At 37.0% G+C, this 21,127-nt stretch overlaps 1 protein-coding gene across 3 annotated transcripts in view; it reads left to right on the plus strand.

Moving 5' to 3' along the window:
* Positions 1–3,696: 3,696 nt before the first annotated feature.
* SLC5A12 (solute carrier family 5 member 12) overlaps positions 3,697–21,127 on the plus strand; it is a 47,748-nt gene continuing 30,317 nt past the window's right edge. For 2 of the 3 annotated variants that reach the window (XM_037840359.1, XM_037840361.1), the window contains exons 1-4: positions 3,697–4,551; positions 14,623–14,688; positions 15,947–15,998; positions 16,872–16,939. In XM_037840359.1, coding sequence (XP_037696287.1) covers positions 4,204–4,551; positions 14,623–14,688; positions 15,947–15,998; positions 16,872–16,939 — 534 coding nt within the window. In that variant the 5' untranslated portion in view covers positions 3,697–4,203. The remainder of the gene's footprint in view (positions 4,552–14,622; positions 14,689–15,946; positions 15,999–16,871; positions 16,940–21,127) is intronic. The other variant, XR_005217466.1, reaches the window with a different exon arrangement.

Here is a 21,127-nt window from a genome sequence, read left to right on the forward strand (position 1 = left end):
GAAGTCAAGAGGCTCAATTTCCTGCTTTGATTGAATCAGTGTCTTAGTTTGCCAGAGCTGCTATGACAAATACCATACAATGGGTTGGCTTAAACAACAAGTATTTATTGTCTCACAATTTTGAAGACAAGAAGTCCAAAATAATGGCGTCATCAGGGTCATCTTTTCTCTGAGTGTTGGTAGAGTTCTGGCGATGGCAGTCTTCCATCACATGACAATCTCTCTTCCCTCTCTGGATTCTCTCATTTCCACTGACTTTTGGCTTCTTCTACTCTCTGGTTTCTACCAACTGACTGCCTCTCGATTTTCTCTCTTTGTAAAGCCTTCAGTATTACAGATTAAGACCCATCCTGATTGAATTTGGCCCCATCTTACCTAACAATACCATCTTCAAAAGGTCCTATTTACAATGGATTCACACCCACAAGAATGCAGGTTAACATTATGTCTTTTGTTGTGGTACACAATTCAATCCCGAACAAATAAGATATCAAATGGTCTTCCACTATTCAACCTCAAAAATCATAGAGATTCTCAGGGGCTCTTCCTCCTGTTTCTGCTGAAACAGAATCTCATTCTACCCTGTATGGTTTTGCCTCTTCCAACAATTTTCCACCACCCTCTCCCATTTTGTTCCCCAAAGTGGAACACAGAATTTTTTCCCTTTAGTTTAATGATAAAACACCATTAGACTGCCAGTGATATAGCAGATTTTCCCAAAGGGTTGGGGCTAAAAAGAGAATCACACCCAGCACAACACAACAAAGAATTTAACAATTAAATACTAATTATTCCCATTGCTAAATTTCCTTTAGACATCCCTTATACTGGGAAGTTCTCTCTGGTTTTGAGAAATGTTCCTGCTGTCAGATTCTTTTGCTACTTCCTTCCTTGTCTTCACCCTATGTCAGGTCTCCAACACCATTCCCACAGCATTAAAAAAAAAAAAAAATTGCCTGTTTATTTCACAAGGAGAGCTCTGCTCTCATCCCCACTTTCTCCTCAGACCTAACATTTGTGTACTCATAAGGGAAATACGAGCCAATCAAGAGTCTCCTATTGTGGGGTGTGTCTTTTGCAACTCAAAGTGAAAACAAGACTTCTGAATTTAAAGTCTTTTACTTTTCATGATACAATCCTTGGTCATGGTCCCATCCCTGTCAGTCTTTCTAAGGAGAAGTAAGCTTTATATAGAATTATCTTTTTCAACAGAGGGAGTATTCGATTTCCCTTGGAAGGCAGAAACAGCTAAACGGCTATGGTCAATGGCATGGCAGTTTGGGAAAAAGTAAAAGTAATCCTTTCTGTTCAACTGCAGCTTGGTATCACCAATTTGCCTTCTAGGTATTTGTTTGAGATAAATGATAATTGGGCTAAGAACTCCAAGGCCAGGATTGCTTTCAATGCCCTTTAATGCAGCTTACTTATAATGTGGAGATTCTTTGAACCAACCTCGGTGATGACCATTGGATTTTAAAAAGGCATCACATAAACAGTATTAAAGTGGATTAATATTTCTGAGGCACAGTTCTGACCTTGCTAATACTGTTTAAAATCAAAACAAACCAAAATACCAGCCATTTTATCCTTCTACCCTGTTATTCCCATTGGCTTTTAGAATAGATGAGGGAAGAGCATAAACTAATGAAATTGCACTCTCAAAATGTCTGAGGCTTGTGCATGAGTATTTTCCTCCCTTCTATCCCAGACAAAATAAACATGGTATATAGATCTACTCTTAGTAACATTGCAACAAATGGTGTCTTTTCTTTGGACCGCCCCCCTCATCTGTCTAGTTCTTTATCCTTTCTTCCTGTTGGTAGCATTTAATGTCCTCAAATCTCTTTCTTTTTCCTATTAAGACTTGCACCAACAAGGTTAAGAATCTATTTTATATTAAAGAGCCTGTTAGTGATAACTACAAATCTAACCTATCAGGCTGGTGAATAATTGGACAGCTGGCGGGGAGTGCAGGGGTCCTTGTTTGGTGTGTGTGTATGTGTGTTTACGTGTGTGTGTGTGGTAGATGATGGTGCTTACATTCTGACAGGGGACAAGACCTTAAACTACGGGAATCAAGTATTAATGGTGACACTGGGGTACCTATAAAAGGATGGAGGAGATACTGGTTTCTTCCAGTCTGGCAGGCGCATTTTCCATCTCTATGTTAACATTTTATAAATAGGAATGTGCCTTCTAATTAATCTACTCATTGAATATATGGTTTCTGTTTTTCCTCTTAAAATTATTGATACATTGATGCTGTGCCTTCTAATCAGCAGAATATTGAAACCAAGGAATATTTCACCATGATCAGCATGAAGCTTCCTTCTCATCCCAGACATTAGCCACTCTGCTTCCCCACTACCTTGAAATCCTAGACTAATGGAGGTCATAATATAGATAATACTGTTTCTAGATGAAGGTTAAATCAGCAGTATTCAGCTACAAACGTCTGGTGTTTAACCTTGGGACTTCTTTGATGTAACAACTGTGTTTTGTACCAATATTCACCTAACTTCTACAAGATGTTTTCATGACTTTTGGATTGAGTATTAATACTTAGGTGGTGTTAATATTAAAGTACAATGCTCTCCAGTCTCTGAAAGCCAAATGGAGTTCTGATTTTCTACTGAGATCACTTAAAAAAAAAAAACAAACAAACAAAAACCAAACTATTATTCAATTTGAATACCTTCTGGTAACAATAATTAAAAGTCTAGGTTAAGATAATTAAAGACCTAGTTTTCATTAACACTGATCATACCAATATTTCAAACTTAGAGGAAGGGTTTAAACAGGACACAGACAGGAATTGTTTCTGGCTTTGGGCATTATGGATAATTTGTGTTTTCATCTTTTGCTTTTTTGGCAACTTCCTAAATTTTCTCCAATAGCCACTACAAGTTGCCATTTGGGTTAGGAATCACTTTCCCCCTCTGCAACACTCAACTCACTCCTACAGGAACGCACACCCATACACACACATTCCTGGAAATAGATGGGGATAACTACAAATTACAAAGGAAATACTAAGTGAATCTACTTCCTACAGGAGTTAGGGGGAAAGGCATGCCAGGAAAAGCTTCAGAGAGCAGAGAAGACAGATTGGATCTTGTAGGGTAGGCAGGGTGGGCAAAGATGGGAAGGGGAAGATAATTGAAGGAGGAAAAGCCTGAACAAAATTGAGAGATTGTCTCCCAAAGGCTTCGTAGGTGGACATCTTCCTTTCATCATTCCTCTCTCATTTGACCCGAAATTTAATTTAACCTCTGGGTACAAATGCAGTAAACTGGTTAAAATGAAGGAGGGAAGTTTCAAGTAAACTGAGGGCTAAAAAGAACTTATTAATTACTTGTAAATCAATTTTCCAAGGCCTAGAATCAGGAGAAAATCAAGTGTCATGCTCAAGAATGATTTAGGTATTATTGCCTTTCACTTTATAATCAGGAAAATGAGGATCAGGAAGGTTGAGACATTTAAAGACTCATAAGAATCCTGTAAGGTCTTATTTTCCCAGTGTTCCTGATGAAGCTCAGAAAGGCTAAATGATTGTCAAGAATATCACAGCTCACTCATGGTTGAGGCAGGATTTGACCAAAGGTCACCTGCCTCCTAGTTCTTTGCTCCTTTCTCTCCACACCCACTGCCTCCAGCAATTGCAGGTACACATCCTCCACTTCCCCTTACTCAGAAGAAAGACAAGACTAAAGGCTGCATTTGCACTTTACAGATTTTGTTTCACTAATTAAAAATGCTGAGCTGGTCAACTTGTATTACTTCCATGTTTCCCAGTAATGTTTAACCTTAAGTTAAAAAAAAATCTGGGAGATAAAAGTGCATGTTATCTGGCAAGACCATTCCACCTCCAGCAGTTATTAATTTCAGAATACATCTGAATTCCTTCTCCGTGTCACGTGCTTCAGTAGAGCAACAGACAGCTTTTGGTCAGTGTCAGATTTCAAGTTCTTACCTGTTGGTACCAACATCACTGCCAGATTATCTTTTGCAGTCAACTTGTGAGATCTTCCCTGAATACAACTTGGTGTCTGCAGATCAATACAAGTGCCTCTGGCCATCATTCTCTTCCGGGATTCACTCTTTCCTCTTGGCAAAACATTTGCTGCACCGAGCTTTGCTTCTGGAAACATCTTCTCCCTGAGACCTGTTTGAAACTAAGTCTCAGGTGCCATAGTTCCCAACATGGACAGTCCACAGGTGAAGAGCTTTGCAGTTTGGGATTATGTTGTATTTGCAGCCCTCTTTGTCATCTCCTCTGGAATTGGGGTGTTTTTTGCCATTAAGGAGCGGAAAAAGGCGACTTCTAGGGAGTTCCTGGTGGGGGGAAGGCAGATGAGCTTTGGCCCTGTGGCCTTGTCTCTGACGGCCAGCTTCATGTCAGCTGTCACTGTCCTGGGAACCCCCTCCGAGGTCTACCGCTTTGGGGCTTCCTTCCTGATCTTCTTCATTACTTATGCATTTGTCATCATCTTCACATCAGAGCTCTTTCTGCCCGTGTTCTACAGATCAGGCATCACCAGCACTTATGAGGTAAGAGAACTACCCCTTTCCTTACATACAAAGGACTTGTTATTTTCCTTCCACTTGAACATTATTTTAATTCTATTAAAAAATCAAATAGCATCATACACATGATAAACCCGGTGTTTGAAGAATGCTCACTGATTTTCAGGGCAATTATACATCATGGAAAAGGCATTAAAATGCTACTGGAAAAAGCTTAAGCGTTGGATACAAACACATCTGTTTACCCATATCTTGAGTGGAAATAATGATATCAGTTCCATGGAGCTACTTCAATTACTAAATTAGAACCTATATATAAATGCCTGATGCATTGCTTAGCTTGTGGGACATCCTCAAGAAAAGAGAACTGTTGTGATTTTTATTAGCATTAACATCACTGCTGTAAGAAGCAAGAGGTATATATACCCTGAGTGTGGTCATTTTCCAGTTAAGAAAACTGAAATACAGATAAGTGACTTAATCAAGATTATATAGTGGACAAAAGGTACTGAGAAACTATTCTGTCTGTATCCCTACTTACTGGGATTTCCATCAGTCAGTAGAGTTAATCACGTTAATACAAATTATTACTCAGCTCCAATTTTTAATGGGAAAATGGTAATATTTTTATAAAATTATGAAATTTTTAATGGGAAGGAATTGCTAAGTAATATAAATATAAGAATTATTTTCATGAGAGGAAAATGAGGCAGTGATGTTTTTGACTTTGCAATAATTCTCAATAAAAACATCATCTTCAAAACGAAATTTGCAGGCTTGCTATTTAAGTGTGACCCCAAATCAGTTTCTAGGAAAAAAGATGTTCATTTTCCTTACCAAAAAAACCCCTGCTAAAATCCAGCAGAAGACTAACTTTTTTTTTTTTTTTTTTTTTTTTTTTTTTTTTTTTTTTTTTAATTCTTTAAGCTGAACAAGTATAAAGGATTACTTTAGGCCTCAAAAGCCATTTGGGCAAATAGAATGGAAACGTCTAGAATGTCTTAAAACATGATTCCATAGAAGATCAGATCCCAAATATCCAACATAAATCCCCTTTCCCCCCAAAAGAAACTAATTGGAGTCGAGTCATGCAACAGCTACTAATGAAATCCTCTGGGATTTAGTTTCATAAGCAAATAACTGAATTTTTGCTTACCCTAAAATATATACATATCCCTGTTACTCATTAATGTGCTTTTGAAAATATAAAAATGTCCTAGGTTTTTCCAATCAACTATAAACATTGGACTCCCAAAAGCATTTTTCCGGTTTTGTATGTATGTACATATGTATGTATTATTTATTTAACAAAAACTGTGTTCTAAAAAAATAATTGCCTAAGTGCTGGAAAGAGAGAGAGAGAGAAATAAAAAAATATACTATGTAAGACAAAAATAACACAAATTTTCACTGTGTTTAACTGTGTGATAAGCATTGCTCTAAGTATTTCACATGTATTACCTCATTTTGTTCTTATAGCAACCTTTCTAGCTAGATAGGTACTGTATAGAGGAAGCTCTGGATAGTTGTGGGGCATTTTGATTTTCACGATGATCAGGGTGGCACTACTGGAGTTTCGGGTGCAGGGGCCAGGGATACCAGGTGTCTTGCATGCATAATACACATATAAACAGTTAATAATTGTACCATATACTGCATGATTTTTTAATGTCCTCATGCTAAAAACCTACTACAAATATAAATTAGTAGTACTTTAGTATGTAATAATATTAATGTTTTAAAACATATGTATATGTTTATACATATACAGGCATAAACTAAATTTTTTCCAGAAATTTAAAATAAAATAAAAATATTGTCTTTATACTGAGCACATTAGTTATTCTGATCAATGTGTCTAAACCACATATGCTACTCAACACATGCTTAGCTATAGTCAGCTTTGGTAAAGTGGTTCAGTTACAATTGCAGGTACGTAGCTGAGAAAATTTGAGATTGCTTTTTGATTATTAGAATAGGCATAGGAAATACAGGGAGTTCACTGAATTTAATTTACAAATAGTTATTTTTAAAACATTTACTATTTTTGCCTCTATATATTTTTAAATTTTAGGACCATCGTAATAAGAAATTTATTGTGAAAAAATGTACCTTGTGAAAAGTATATCTTGAGATTATCTTGGAATTGCCTCTTCCTTTATAAAAGTTGGCAGTATGGCTTTGGGTTAAAAGCATGGACTCCAGACTCAGTTTACCAGGCTTTGAATGCCAGCTCTGAGAATTGCTAGCTGCATGATTTTAGGAAAATTGCTTAACTTTCTGTACCTAGCTTCCCATGTGTAAAATGGAGATAATAGAAGCATCTATCTAAAGGGGTCTGTGAGGAGTCAATCGGTCTTATATGCAAAGACTTTTAAAAGAGCCTGGCAAATGGTAAATACTGTGTAAGAGTTTTGAGTTATTGTTGTTGTTCTTGTTGTGGTTACTCCCTCTAAATTTATACCATTCCATCTCTCGAAAGCACCTTAAATTTCTGTTTCTTGGGATTTTCCTCTATTTCCTGTCATTTAATCCAAAGATATGCCCTCTTCTTTTTTAGGTACTATGAACTGAATAGATGCTAGTGCTTTAAATAGTGCCACAAATTCTTTTGAGCAACTTCTGGGAAGAGGTGGAGTGTTTTCCCTATTCTGTAAATCTGGGCTGGTTTTTAAGATGAGCTTTGGGGTGGGTGTTACACAACAATAGGCACTTGATTTAGATGCTTTGATATGCAGTGGAATTTTAGGATTGAATTTATGCCCCCATGCTGCTTTCTCACTACTCTGTCCCATGTCAAAGCATAGGGAATTGTTCTTACACTCAAGTTATAAATTAGGCTCAGCTTATTAGCAATATCATACCATCTCATGATCTCCACTTGGACAGTTTATAATTAGTCTTTTCATATCATCTCCATTTCAATTAGGTATTTCCTTCTTTCTTGAATCATATACTCATATAAACCCTTAATACTAGTTGATATTCTGATGTCTACCTGTACTTCAGCTCTCTCAGTTTTCTTGGAATTCTTGGGCTAAATGGCTTCTGAACTCACTGCTCTTTACTCCAAACCTTTTTTAGTACAATACTGCACAAGTTACTGATTGACTATGTCTTCTTGTATAGTGGCTCCTGAGCATTTATAGATCATATATATTTTTTGATAAATTGTTTTCCTTTTAGTTCTTCTTTATAACTATGGTATTGTAGTAATTATATATTATTGAAACTAGAAAATAGGTCTAAAATATTGCCACTGTCTACTATTTCAGCATAGTAAAGGGTGTTATAAAAATTGTTGTAAAATGGGGATGTAGGGTCTTATAGGATTGAGAACCAATGCTTTTAGGTTATTGTAAGGATTAGCCTTTATTTTGGGTGAGATAGGTCATTTCAGGCTTTGGGCAGAGATGGGTCATTCCAGAGTATGGACAGAAGAGTGACGTGATGTAAGACTATCACTCTAGCTGCATATTGAAGATGATTGTAGAGGGTCGACTGGTGAAGCAAGGTGACTGGAGACTATTGCAGTAATCTGGGCAACATGAAATGGTATTAGGGTGGCAACAGAGTAGATGATGCAAAGTGGTCAGATTTTGGATATATTTTGAAAGTTGGGGATAAGCACCAGTATCCACTGATGAATTGGATGTGGGATGTGAGAGAAAGTGAGTGTAGTATGAATCCCTGTTATTTGGGCTTGAATTAACATGCACTGGAGCTACTCTTTCCTGAGATGGAAAAAGGAATGTAACTGGTGCAGGTTTGGAATTTTGAAAACAATCCAACATAATGATGGTAAATGTTTTCTCTCACATTTTAAAATAAATAGGCTTGAAACATGCAACTTCTGTGTTGAACTTCTATTTTTACTTTTGTCTGTAGTAATACTTATATCCACATCACAGATGACCGTTTGAATACATTCTTATTTTAGATCTAGAATTATACAGTGGGAACAGTATCCCTTGTTTCACAGATGAGAAACCAAAGGCTAAGATCACAAAGTGAGATAGTGGCAAAGCTCAAACTAGAATTCAAGGAGTCTGACTTCTGGTCAAGTAATTTTTTTCACAACCTTGTTCTCCATGCCGTCTCTCTGGTTTGACTGAATTGACAGAATTCAGTAGAACTAAACTGAGAAGTAAAACCCACTGACTTTTTCCAGATTCCTGTAGAAGTCTCATCACTGCTTTTCCATTTTTCAGCAATAGTCTCCCCTTTGCTTTCCATGTCTTTGTGCACCACCCAGTCCCAAAGCCACCCATGTATTTTTGGGTTTTGTTAAAGCATTTCCCATTTCTGGTAACAATTGTTCCACCAGTTATCTATTTTGCTATATAACATACCACCTTAAAATACATTTCTTGAAGCAACAATTTTATTTGGCCACAATTCTGTGGATCAGCAATTTGGCCTAGGCTCATCTGGTTGGTCTTCTGCTGGTCTCAGTTGGGATCATCATGTGACTGCCATTGGCTGGTGGGTAGGTTAGAGGGTCATTGGTCTAGAGGGTCTCCTATGAGGAAAACTTGTCCATGTTGCATGTAGTCTTTACATGATGGCAAAAGTTCCTAACAGCAAGAGAATATATCCCATTGCACAAGCATTTTTCAATTCCCTAGCTGCATCATATTTTCTAGAAATATTGCTGTCTTTAATTGGGGTTCCCCAGAAGCAGATCCTGATACAAGGAATTGAATGTACATTGTTTTGGGAGGAGGTGCTTCCAATAAATAGTGGTACACAAGTGCGAAGTAAGACATGGAAGGAAAGGAAGCCAACAGAAGGTACATTTTTAAGCAGGCTAACACTGTTAGCAATTGTTCAATCCCTCTGGGGAGCTCTGGGAGGCAATATAGAACATTTCACAGAGTTGTCCTCCAGAGAGGAAAAGAAGCTGGAGCTATTTTTATTCAACTCCCTTTAGTCACTGGCCAAAGGCTAATGATGACACCTCATAAAGCCCGCAAGCAGACAATCAGGTGCATTACGATGCCATCTACATGTGCTTGAACAGTGAGTGCTGATAAGTTATTGGCATGGCACCAACAGTGAGTACTATAATCACTAAGACCTCACTACAATATACCATACAGGTTCTGTGCTTGGCATTATCATACACTATGCCATTTGATCATTTTAAGAGCCTGTTTTAAAAAGAGAAAATCAAGGCTTAGTGTAAGTCAATTCAGGGTAGTATAGTCAACAAACCTCAAGACGATGGTTTTTGAACCCAAGTTGTCCTCACCATTAAAGTTTTGTACTGTTTTCTAGCCTGTGATACTCAAGACTTTTGATTCCTCACTGACTTCCCTACTACTGTAAGAATATCTTTCTTATAGCTGGTGCCCTAACTCACATACTCACTGGACTGTAACCTGGTTCCCCATCTACTGAATGTATCATTAGGAGAAAGAGGGTCTGAAAGTAAAGTGGTCCTTTACCTAGGAGGCTTGGAGGAAGGCTGGGGAGGGTGAGATGTTCAATGTGGGTCAGTGTGAAATTGAGTCACAATTCTGATTCAATTTCTTTACTTGTAATTGGTCTGCCAAGGTCTTCTATTTCTTCTAAAGTTAGTGTAGGTTGTTCTTGTCCTTCTAGGAATTTGTCCATTTCATCTAAGCTGCCTAATTTGTTGGCATAAAGTTCTTCATAGTATCCTCTTATGATGTCCCTCTTCTCATTTCTGCTTTTATTTATTTACATCTTCTCTATTTTATCTTTGTTAGCCTAGATAAGGGATTGTCAATTGCATTGATTTTCTCAAACTTTTGGTTTTGTTCATTTGCTCTATTGTTTTTTTAACTCTCAATTTCATTTTTTTTCCTCCTCTGATCCTTGTTATTTCTTTCCTTCTTCTTGATTTGGGATTAGTTTGCTATTCTTTTTCTAGTTCCTCCAGTGTGCAGTTAGGCCATTGATTTCAGCCTTTTCTTCTTTTTTAATGTAGGCATTCAGGGCTTAAATTTCCCTTCACACTGCTGTTGCTGCATCCCATGTGTTTTGATATATTGTGTTCATGTTTTCATTCATCTGGAGGTATTTACCGCTTTCTCTTGAAGTTTCTTCTTTGACCCACTGATTGCTTGAGTGTTGTTTAGCCTCCACATATTTTTAACTTTTCCAGTTCTCCTCCTGTTATTGATTTCCAACTTCCTTCCATTATGTTCAGAGGAAGTGCTTTGTATAATTTCAGTCTTTTTAACTTTATTAAGAATTGTTTTGTGACCCAACATGTGGTCTATCTTGAAGAATGATCCATGGGAACTTGATAAGAAATGTTTATCCTGCTGTTTTGGTGTGCAATGTTCTACATATATCTGTTAGGTCTAGTTCATTTATTATATTATTTAGGTACTGTTTCCTTTTTGATCCTCTGTCTAGGAGTTCTATGCATTGATAAAAGTGGTGTATTGAATTCTCCAAATATTATTGTAGAGATGTCTATTTTTCCCTTCAGTTTTGTCAGTGTCTGCCTCATATATTTTGGGGCACCCTGGCTAGGTGCATAAATATTTATGATGATTATTTATTCCTGGTGGATTCCCCCTTTCAGTAATATATAATGTCCCTCTTTGTGTCTTCTAACAGTTTGCATTTAAAGTATATTTTGTCCAATATTAGTATAGCTACCCCAGCTCTTTTTTGGTTACTGTTTGCATAGAATATCTTTTTCCAACCTTTCACTTTCTACCTAATTGTGTCCTTGGGTCTAAGGTGAGTCTCTTAGAAACAACATATAGATGGATATACTTTATTATCCATTCTGCCAATCTGTGTCTTTTATTGGGGAGTTTAATTCATTAATGTTCAAAGTTATTACTATAAAGGCAGTACTTTATCCATTTTATTCTTTGGTCTTTTTATGTCATATCTTATTTTTGTCTCTCTCTTTACCTTTTAGTTACCCTTACTGATAATCTTCATTTCTACACTCTCCTCCAAGTCTTGTCTTTTCCTTTCAGCTTGCAGAACTCCCTTTAGTATTTCTTATAGGGCTGATCTCTTGCCAATGAACTCTCTGTTTCTGTTTATCTGTGAATATTTTAAATTCTCCCTCAGTTTTTAAGGGCAGTTTTGCCAGGTAAAGAATTCTTGGCTAACAGTTTTTCTCTTTCAGTACATTAACTATATCATACCATGCCTTCTTGCCACTATTGTTTCTGATGAAAAATTAGCACTTAATCATATCACTTCTCCCTTTTATATGACAAACTGCTTTTGCTGCTTTTGGGATCTCTCTTTATCTTTAGCATTTGACATTCTGATTAGTTTGTGTCTCAGAGTATATCTATTAGGAATTTTTCTATTTGGAGTACCTTGTGCTTCTTAGACATGTGTATTTATGTCTTTCATAAGTGCTGGGAAATTTTTGGTTATTATTTCCAACTATTCTTTCTGCCCCCTTTCCTTTCTCCTTTTGGTATCCCCATGATGAGTATGTTTGTGTGCTTCATGCTGTCATTCAAATCCCTGAGAACCTGCTTAATTTTTTCCACTATTTTCTCTACCTGTTCTTCTGTCTGTGAGATTTCAAATAGTCCTGTCTCACAGTTCACTGATTCTTTCTTCTGTCTGCCCACAGCTGCTGTTGTATGCCTCTAGAGTATTTTAATACCTTCTATTGCTACTTTCATTTCCATAAATTCTGTTATGCTTCTTTCCATACTTTCATACTTTATGCTCACCCAGTGTCTTCTTAATATCCTTTATCCTGTTAGCCATTTTTTCTTTCATCAATTTGAATTGATTTAGGAGATTTCTTTGAACATCTTTGATTAGTTGTTCAAAATTTTGTATCTCTGATTTTTTAATTTGTTCATCTGACTGAGCCATGTCTTCCTGCTTCTTACTATGGCTTGTGATTTTTGCTGATGTCTAGCATCTGATTATCTTGATGGGTTTACTCTGAAAGTTAGTTTCTCTCTCTTGTCTAAGGTTTGTGATGGGCTTTGTGTTAAGGCTCTTCCTTGACTCTTTGTCAGTATTTCCCAGCCAAAACAGAGCCACAGACCCATAAAGAGGGGCACAGACCAGTTCCACAGGGCCCTGGCAAGAGGGTCAGGAAAGACGCCAGAAAGCCTTTTTGTCAACTCCCTGAGGTCGCACTTTCCTGACATTCCCAGCAGATGGTGCTCTTCAGCAAGATGTTCTCCATATCTCTAAGAAGACTGTGAGTTTTTAAATGTCTGCCAGCTCTCCACCTGCCAGAGGTGGAGCCAAAACAATGGAGCTTCAGCCCCTAATGGACTAAAACAGCAGGACCCAGTGGGCTAAATTATAGGACAAAAGCCATCATCTGCACTTGGCTATGTCCCCCAAGCTCCTGTTCTTGGTGAAGAGGGCCTCCAAGTCTCTCTATGTCCACAGCAGTCTGCCAGCCAGGAACCAGACCTGAGGATGTTTGCCTCAAGAGTGAGGGACAGGTGACAGCAGCCTTGGCTGAGTGAGTTACGCAGTTTTGCACCACTGTTTATCAGTCTCTTCATCTTGCTCTTCCCTGGATGCTGCACAGTGCTCAAGTCTGTAAGATCCTTTAGGGCATGGTCTATATTATCTTTGCCCATCATTGTATATCAGAATGCAATATGGAAGACAGGTAATACATATCTACTGAATGGGTGAATTCATGAATGAGGAAGATAAAAATGAATAAACTCAAACACTGCCTACATGTTTCAGTGAAGGTAAGTATGGCAGGCTGAGGAAGTCCCTTCTCCCCACCTCCATAAAATAAAATAAATAAGTAAAACATACCCATGCTGTAATCCCTGAAGCCTGTTTATGTTACTGTATATGGAAAAAACCCACATCTCTGCAGATGTGATATGGGATGGGGAAATTACCCTGGATGATCCAGGTAAACCCTAAATACACTCACAAATATCCTAATAATAAGGAGGGAGAGAGATCTCAGACAGGAGAGGGCTATGTTACCACTGAGGCAGAGATTGGAATGATGCAGGCCATAGCAAGGAATGCCAGGAGCCATCAGAAGCTGGAAGAGACAAGAAATGGATTCTCCCCTAAGGCTTCTGGAGGGAGCGTGGCCCTGTTGACACCATGAATTTATCCCAATGTAACTGATTTTGGACTTCTGACTTCCAGGACTGTGAGAAAATAAATTTTTGCTGTTTTAAACCACCAAGTTTGTGATGATTTGTTATAGAAGCCATTGGAAACTAACACTGTGAGATATAAATCCAACAACAAAATACAAGACCTCAGGTGGCACAATATATGAAAAAGGTTTAATATAAGTGCCATAAGAGCACAGAGGAGAAAGTATGACTAAGGAATTTTTATCAGCTATTTCAGTGGTAATTGGGCCATCCTTAATGAACGATGACTGAGAATTGGTGAAATGGAGGGGAGAAATTCTCTCATGTTGAGAGGTTTGCCTAAACAAGGAAAGGTTTGAAAAAACACAAAGTATATTGGGTGAACAATGAACAGGAGCTTTTGTGTGAAGCATAATAATGTGAGGGGTGTCAGTGTGCCTTAAGCTAGGAAGGGTATGAATAGTAGAGGATTTGGAATAACAAGCAAAGGGATTTACCATTTATTTTGCAGGCAATAGGGAATCATTGAAGATTTTGAGCAAAAGAGTGAAATGATCAGAGCTCTGTTTTAGGAAAATCAATGTGGCAGAGGTGTGGCTGATGGGATGGGATGGGCAAAGGTTGGAATTAGGAAAATTGGTTAGAGGCTTTTGAAGTAATCCAGGAAAGAGGAAATGAAGGCCTGAGTTAAAATCGTGGCAGTGGGGAGATGAAGTAATCAATGGCTTTAGTGTGCCCAGTCAGAAGTTCCATGGGCAGCAAATCTGAAAATCCGGATTTTTCATTGAAGTTCAAATGTATCTTCTCTGGTCATCATAAAAAGTTTTTATAAGAATTGAGTTTCAATATACCTCTGACTTTTCACAAACCATGATATTTTTTATTCTACTGCTTCCAATGTTAGATAGCTTAAAATCACTTTATAAACCCAAAGAACTAAATTGAGAAGAATATTAATAATAATAAGACTTTGGTCACTCTTATCTAAAACTCCCTGACTCTTTGCATGTCTTTCTGTTCTCTCTAGTACTTACAACTACGATTCAACAAACCAGTTCGCTATGCAGCAACTGTCATCTACATTGTGCAAACGGTAAGGGGTAAGGGTGACTGCAGACGTGGAAACGGCCAGTTTACAGGATATAGGTTTGTTCATTTTGGGGTGCAATATTCCCACTAACTCAACTAAAAGAAACTACTTTCTTCCAAGGATAGTATTTTAAGATGTGCAATTTCAACATTACACTGAGAGGTGTCTACATTGCTCAGACCCCATAGTTTTAGATCTTTGCAAATAATTAATAATATAAGCCACAAATTTAAAATTAAAAAAAATTTTCTAAAATTTATTTCAAACTCTTACTTGACCTATACAGGTTGCTTTGGACATGGAATGGACTGTCAACTGATGTTTTAAAATTGTTTTTACTAGTTAACTGAAGTGAACCAGAAAATACCCATTTTGATGAAAATCACTTTAAGATAATATTCCCAAACCAATACTCTTATGTTTTATGGGTTCCTTTCACACTTCCCAGGCTCTCAGGTGCCTGCATGTTGCCCCAAGCTTGCCTGTAGCATACTGTTGGTATGTTTCTGTTTTCTGCTGCTCACCAAGTACTTCCTGCTAGAAGACTACCTTCTTCTGTCTTCTTAGTGAAAATTCCCACTCAATGCATGAAGGACTTAGGTAAGGGAGTAGGAGGAAGACAATGCTCCTTGACCTGTCAACAGAATTTGCTTTTTAAAATCCTCACATGAATCTTTGATTGGATTCTATTTAAAATAAAAGGGAATTGAACTCCTTTTCGTAATTGTAGATATTGTAATTCTGAGAGTAAGAAAGTAACCCCATTATGTAGATCTGCCATGTTGCTCTGGGATCAGAAGCACAATATCCTTTCCTCACAAATTGTATCTCCACTCTAAAATCCACATTTCAGCAAACAGCTAAAATGTGTTTATGTTCCTCAGTAACGTGTCTCATGAGGTTAACAGAGGATCTATCGTGATGTGAGTATGAGGTGAGTGGATAGATGGAGGCTGAACCAAAAACTTAAACTTGCAGCCCATTTTTGTATCCTTTAGAAATATACCAAATCTAGGCATAAAGTCTCAACATTAGCAGCAATGTTGAATGTCTATCTCCTTCCCCCCATCTAATACTTAAATTGCCCTCTACCAAACAGCTATAATTGTCAAGGAATTCAAAATTAGGGTGGATGGGAATGAAATGTTGTTGAACAAGTTGAAGGAAATAGATCTTTAAGGTCAGCAAAGTGCTTTTGAGGTGGCTTTTCTTTCCACGGTCTCTCTTCTCGCTGTTCATCTGGTTCTTGCTTCTCCACCAGATCCTCTATACAGGAGTGGTGGTGTATGCTCCTGCCCTGGCACTCAATCAAGGTGAGACACCTTCCCCGTTATTTATGCCTGAATTTCCATCTTGGAGAAATATACATGAAATGCATTTTGGGAAAGGTGTTCCTGGGGTTAAGTGCTCTGAAATACCACAGTAGCCATGACATAAAGCTCTAAAAATTGACTGGACATTGACAATAACGAAGACCATTAGCTACTAAATTTTCTCCCCAGCATGGTTCTAAACGCCCAGTTTGATATTTTGCTTGTTTGTTTGTTTTTGCTTTTTAATCATAGAAATGATGGTAGTTTTGATACTGCACATGCACAATAGCGAAGTAAAATTATCTGGAATATATGGTCCTTTCTGAGTGATTACATGAATTAGGTGATCTGAGTTCAAGAGTGAAATATGCTTGTAGTAATTATTTTAAGATTTGTAGTTGAAAATTTTAAAAGAATAAAATCTTAGAAACAAAAAGGAAAAAAAAACTCAAAAGTGAAAATACATTTACAATGATACCCATAATATTAAAAGCCCCTGACAATCAATGTAACTTGGCTATGTGCTTATTTTGAGAAATATTAATTCGTAGTTGATCTTTAGGTAGTTTCAAAGTACAGGAACTAACTTTACTAAGACAAAAACAAGTAGAGAAAGGACCTGAAGCTACAGAAACTTAGGAGGAAAAAAATTGACTTTCAACATTGTATGAAATTATAGACTGGTTTGGGACATAATAATGTTATGAAATAATCTTTATCAGAGGTGAGAAAATCTAATGAGAGATAACTCTAATTTGATTTCCCTTTGCCATCAAAGAGCAATGGTGAAAATATTGTGACTTTTTCCCCATAAATCATGTTCTTTTATTTTCGTAGAGAAATGTCTTTTAACATTTTTTTCTCCTTTCATAGTGACAGGGTTTGATCTCTGGGGCTCTGTGTTTGCAACAGGAATTGTTTGCACATTCTACTGTACCCTGGTATGTATTTTGCTGTGAAAAAGTACTGAGCTGTATCTCCAAATATGGAGTAAGGGCAAATTTCCAACACAGGGCATCTAATTATAGTAGAGATTGTTACTTGAAAATTAACAAGAAGTATGTTGGTTTATCTGTCATAGTTTCCTAAGGAAGGTGCTGCTGCTTTATTTAAAATTATTTCACTGTCAACCATTAAAAGAATTTGCTATGAGCTCGTTCAAGAACGTCATGGCTAAGAGGAGACAATTTAATAAAGGAAATGTCTCCTTTATAGGATGGGTGACCCTATGCGACTCCTGAGAAAAAAAGTTAGCTCATTACTGGTAGTTATAAACCATAGATACCATTTATACTTCACAATCTACTGGTTGAGAAATATGAGATGCCTGTATGTAGGAGAGCAAGGATGACTGGTATTTATAATCTTGAGAATTCCACAGCTTGTTTTTGTCTGTTATTTATGGATAAACTTGAGTTATGTTTACCATTTGGCTTTAAACATGCTCAGTTTTCAGTCAAGGAGGCTGATTAGTTTTGATAACAGGTTTATATAATTGCTACAATTAGCTTAATTCAACAAATCTTCACTGTACACATTATTTGCCAGGCTCTGACACTGGAATCTCTATTCTTCTGAGTTATTAGCATCAGATAGGGGCTATAAGTAACCAGTTAAGAATGTGGCAATGCTTCTCAGACAGCTGGACTCTTTTTCTCCCTTTGCAGAGAAAAACAGTTGATATATTATCATATCGAAGACCATCCATGTATTTTGGCATTATGTGCATTTTAGATTCTTTTCATGTCACATATCATGATAATATAAACATTTTAAAACTTTGTCTCTCTTTTTCATACTTGCAAATCCCACCATCTATTCACACTGACAATTTTTATCTTCCTTTTTCTTTCATTCCAATCTCACTACTGCAATTCTATTCCATATACCTTCTCCCACCTAAGTTTCAAAATAGGCTCCTGCTCCTTCCACCTCTGGCAACATAAGACAGGTTACTTGCTCAGAGGTATCTTCCATAGAAGAACAACTAGATACTTGGATATAACAACTTTTTGATGCATTACTGGGGCTTGCAAAATATATTGTGGATCTCCTGGGAAACACTTCCCCTAAAAATAAAGCAACAAAATAAAATAACACAACAAGATAATGTTTAAATTTGAAATATTAGGGCTGGTATTTAGAACGAGTGAGTGGCATAGAGACAAAGGATAGGGATATCCTAAGGGCATGTGCTAATAATAGTACTACTTTTGGGATATTGAACCTGGAGCCAGGGGCATTGTAGGGTACTGAGCCTGGAACTCTCACATTAAGATGGGACCACTGGAGAAGAGATGAAGAGGTTCTAGTTCAGTGATGCACTCTGGATTATGCAAGGAACAAGGTGCAAATCCTCTCTGGGGGAAAAATTGGATGCAGAACAGTAGTATTCCTACAGATTAGGACTTAACAGTGATCTCATAATTAAAGATCACTAAGTACATGAAGTAACAAACCAGCATGAGTGAGGATCAGCAAAACAAAAAAATGAGATTGAAACCCTCAAGGACTGCATATTGTATTGTATATTGTATTGCAAGATACTGAATGAAGATTAGATATGTATGAACTACTTTAAAAAATAAAGGATGTAATTAAAATAATGAGTAACCATCAGGCATGGCAACACAATTTAATGACTGTAATAAACAGCAGATTAGATGCCCCTGAAAAAACAATTAGTATATTGGAAGATATCTGAAGAAATAAGCTAGAGTACAATAGAGAGACAAGAAGATGGTAAAAATGAGAGAAATGAGATAAGAAGAACAAAATAAGAAAGTCTAATTTATGTCTAATTGGAGTATGAGAGGAGAATACAGGAAGATTAGAGAGGCAGCAATTATTTCAAGAAAATATGTCTTGAAATTTTTTTAGAACCGATAAAAGGCAAGAAACTACAGAATTAGGAAGTGCAACCTAAAATGATAAAACAAGATTAGTCCATATCTATACATATTAGCGGAGCAATTTAACAGTGAACATAAATAGACGACCTGAAAAAGAACAAAATGGGAGGACAAATAAATACCTACAAAGGGACACTGATAGCACACGTCTTAGCAACGACAATGGAACCCAGAAGACAGTGGACTATCTTCAAAGCATTGAGAGAAAACAATTGCCAACCTATAATTGTGTATTCAGCATAACTTTCTTTCAATAATTGAGTTTCAGTAACCAAGAAAATTTAACACCAACAGTTCTTCCCCTAAGAAAAATCAGGAAAAGAGGAAAATTATCACAGCAGGGCAGGTTTAGACACAAGAAGTAATGATAAGAAAATAAAATGGCATACATTTAGTAAGCCAAGTCAAACAATTGTTGGTACTTTATAATAAGTTTTTATTATAATGTATAAGTTTGGGGTTTAAGAAAGAGAACAACCCCCAAAGTATACAGTAGAGCAATAATGTGTAAGTAAGGAGGAGAGGAATCAGAGTTAAAGATTCGATAATCCTTGAATTGTTGAGGATGGGCTTAGATGTTTAACTTTAGCCTCTAAATTAAAAATGGTAAAATTTCAAGGGGACTCATTAAAATCAAACAATTGGAGTGGAAAATGGAGTATAAAAAAGGCACCTCAATTGATCTAAGCAAGAAAAGAAAAGAGAAAAAAGGCATTGAAAAAGTAGGGTAAATAGAAACAAAAATGTCTGATGTCAGAAAAAGGCCAGATATTTTATTAATTGCAAAAAAACAAAAAAATCAACTAATTTTACCATCTCCTAAATCATTTGGGTGCTTCTATTCTCCTCGTGCTCCCTGCACCCTGCACACCTCTGTTAAGATTATTCTTCTTAAAACTTCCATTTCTTCTACCTAATTCTCTTCTTGCTTCCCATTGTTCACAGGATAAATTATAAACTCCATAGCTTAGTATTGAACATCTTCCATTATGGGAAGGAAATCCACCTATCTGATCTCTTCTCACCACTACTCTGACTCAGGGCTAGTCAGGTTAGGGGATTCATTGTCTCCAAAATGGTGGCTTATTTATCTAACACCTTTGCTTATATTAAGTTCTCTCTACTCTGATAACCACGTGGATGCATAGCATGTCTAAGATAGCCATTGGAAGAGATTAAGGAAAATCCTAAGTGGTCTGGGGATTTGCAGTCTAGTGAGGTGAACACTGTACTGGAACACGGACTGATTAAATGCCTAAATGACAACACAAAGCACCATTAGGGTTATAATAGATCAGTTGTGTATATTTGTGTGTGTGTGAGTCCTGCTGGATAAAGGAGTCATGGAATCAGAAAAGTCTTCATGGTAGGTATAATCTGCCTTTTGATGAATAATTGATAAAGTAATTTGTTTTCTTTCCCCATGTCTAGCTGAAGTTCAGCTCTATGCAGATTTGTACATACATAATGCCAAGTAGGCTCTGAAATCTGAGGTTCTTGACATTTGGTTTCCATATCATTAAAATCTGATGGTGGGAACTATTGGGTTTCGAGGGCTTTAATGCCTTCAAAGGAAACCATGATAGCACTATCTGGGTGGCTGGAGGTAAGGAATTATTATTCCTCAGATGATTTGAATAGACATACAAAGACAATGCCTCTAGCAGAGACTTTGATGCCTATTTTCTAAACTGAAATTTAATTTTAATTACAAAAGAAATGATGGGACAACCCCAAAGTTTTCTTTCTTCTCAAGATAAAGATGAAGCCTGTCATCTTTCCACAGAAGTTCTTGACACTCCGGGGGAGTAAGAGGGGATAATAATTCTATTTTTCAACATTAAAAATGCAATCTCATTCCATTTATATAGTGCTTATTCATTTTAAAAACATTATATATATGAGTGTGTGTGTGTGTTCACCATGTTTCCGAGGGCTTCTATACATGGATTACTACAGCAGCATCTTTCTTTCCTTCTCTCTTACCCACTGGCTCCCAGCTCAGATTGTACATTAGAATCCCTGGGTAGCTTTCAAAAAGCACTAAAGCTTGGACGCAACTCAGACTCCAGTTAATTCAGACTTTCTGGGGTTGGAACTCAGACATTGTTATTTTTCTAAAGTTTCCCCCGTGATTCTAAAGAGGAGGCAGGTTTGATAACCACTGCTCTAACCTTTTCCTTAATCACACTTTCCGGAGTTCTGCTATGAGATTCG

Source organism: Choloepus didactylus, chromosome 6 (genome assembly GCF_015220235.1).
Source record: "Choloepus didactylus isolate mChoDid1 chromosome 6, mChoDid1.pri, whole genome shotgun sequence".
NCBI lineage: Eukaryota > Metazoa > Chordata > Mammalia > Pilosa > Megalonychidae > Choloepus > Choloepus didactylus.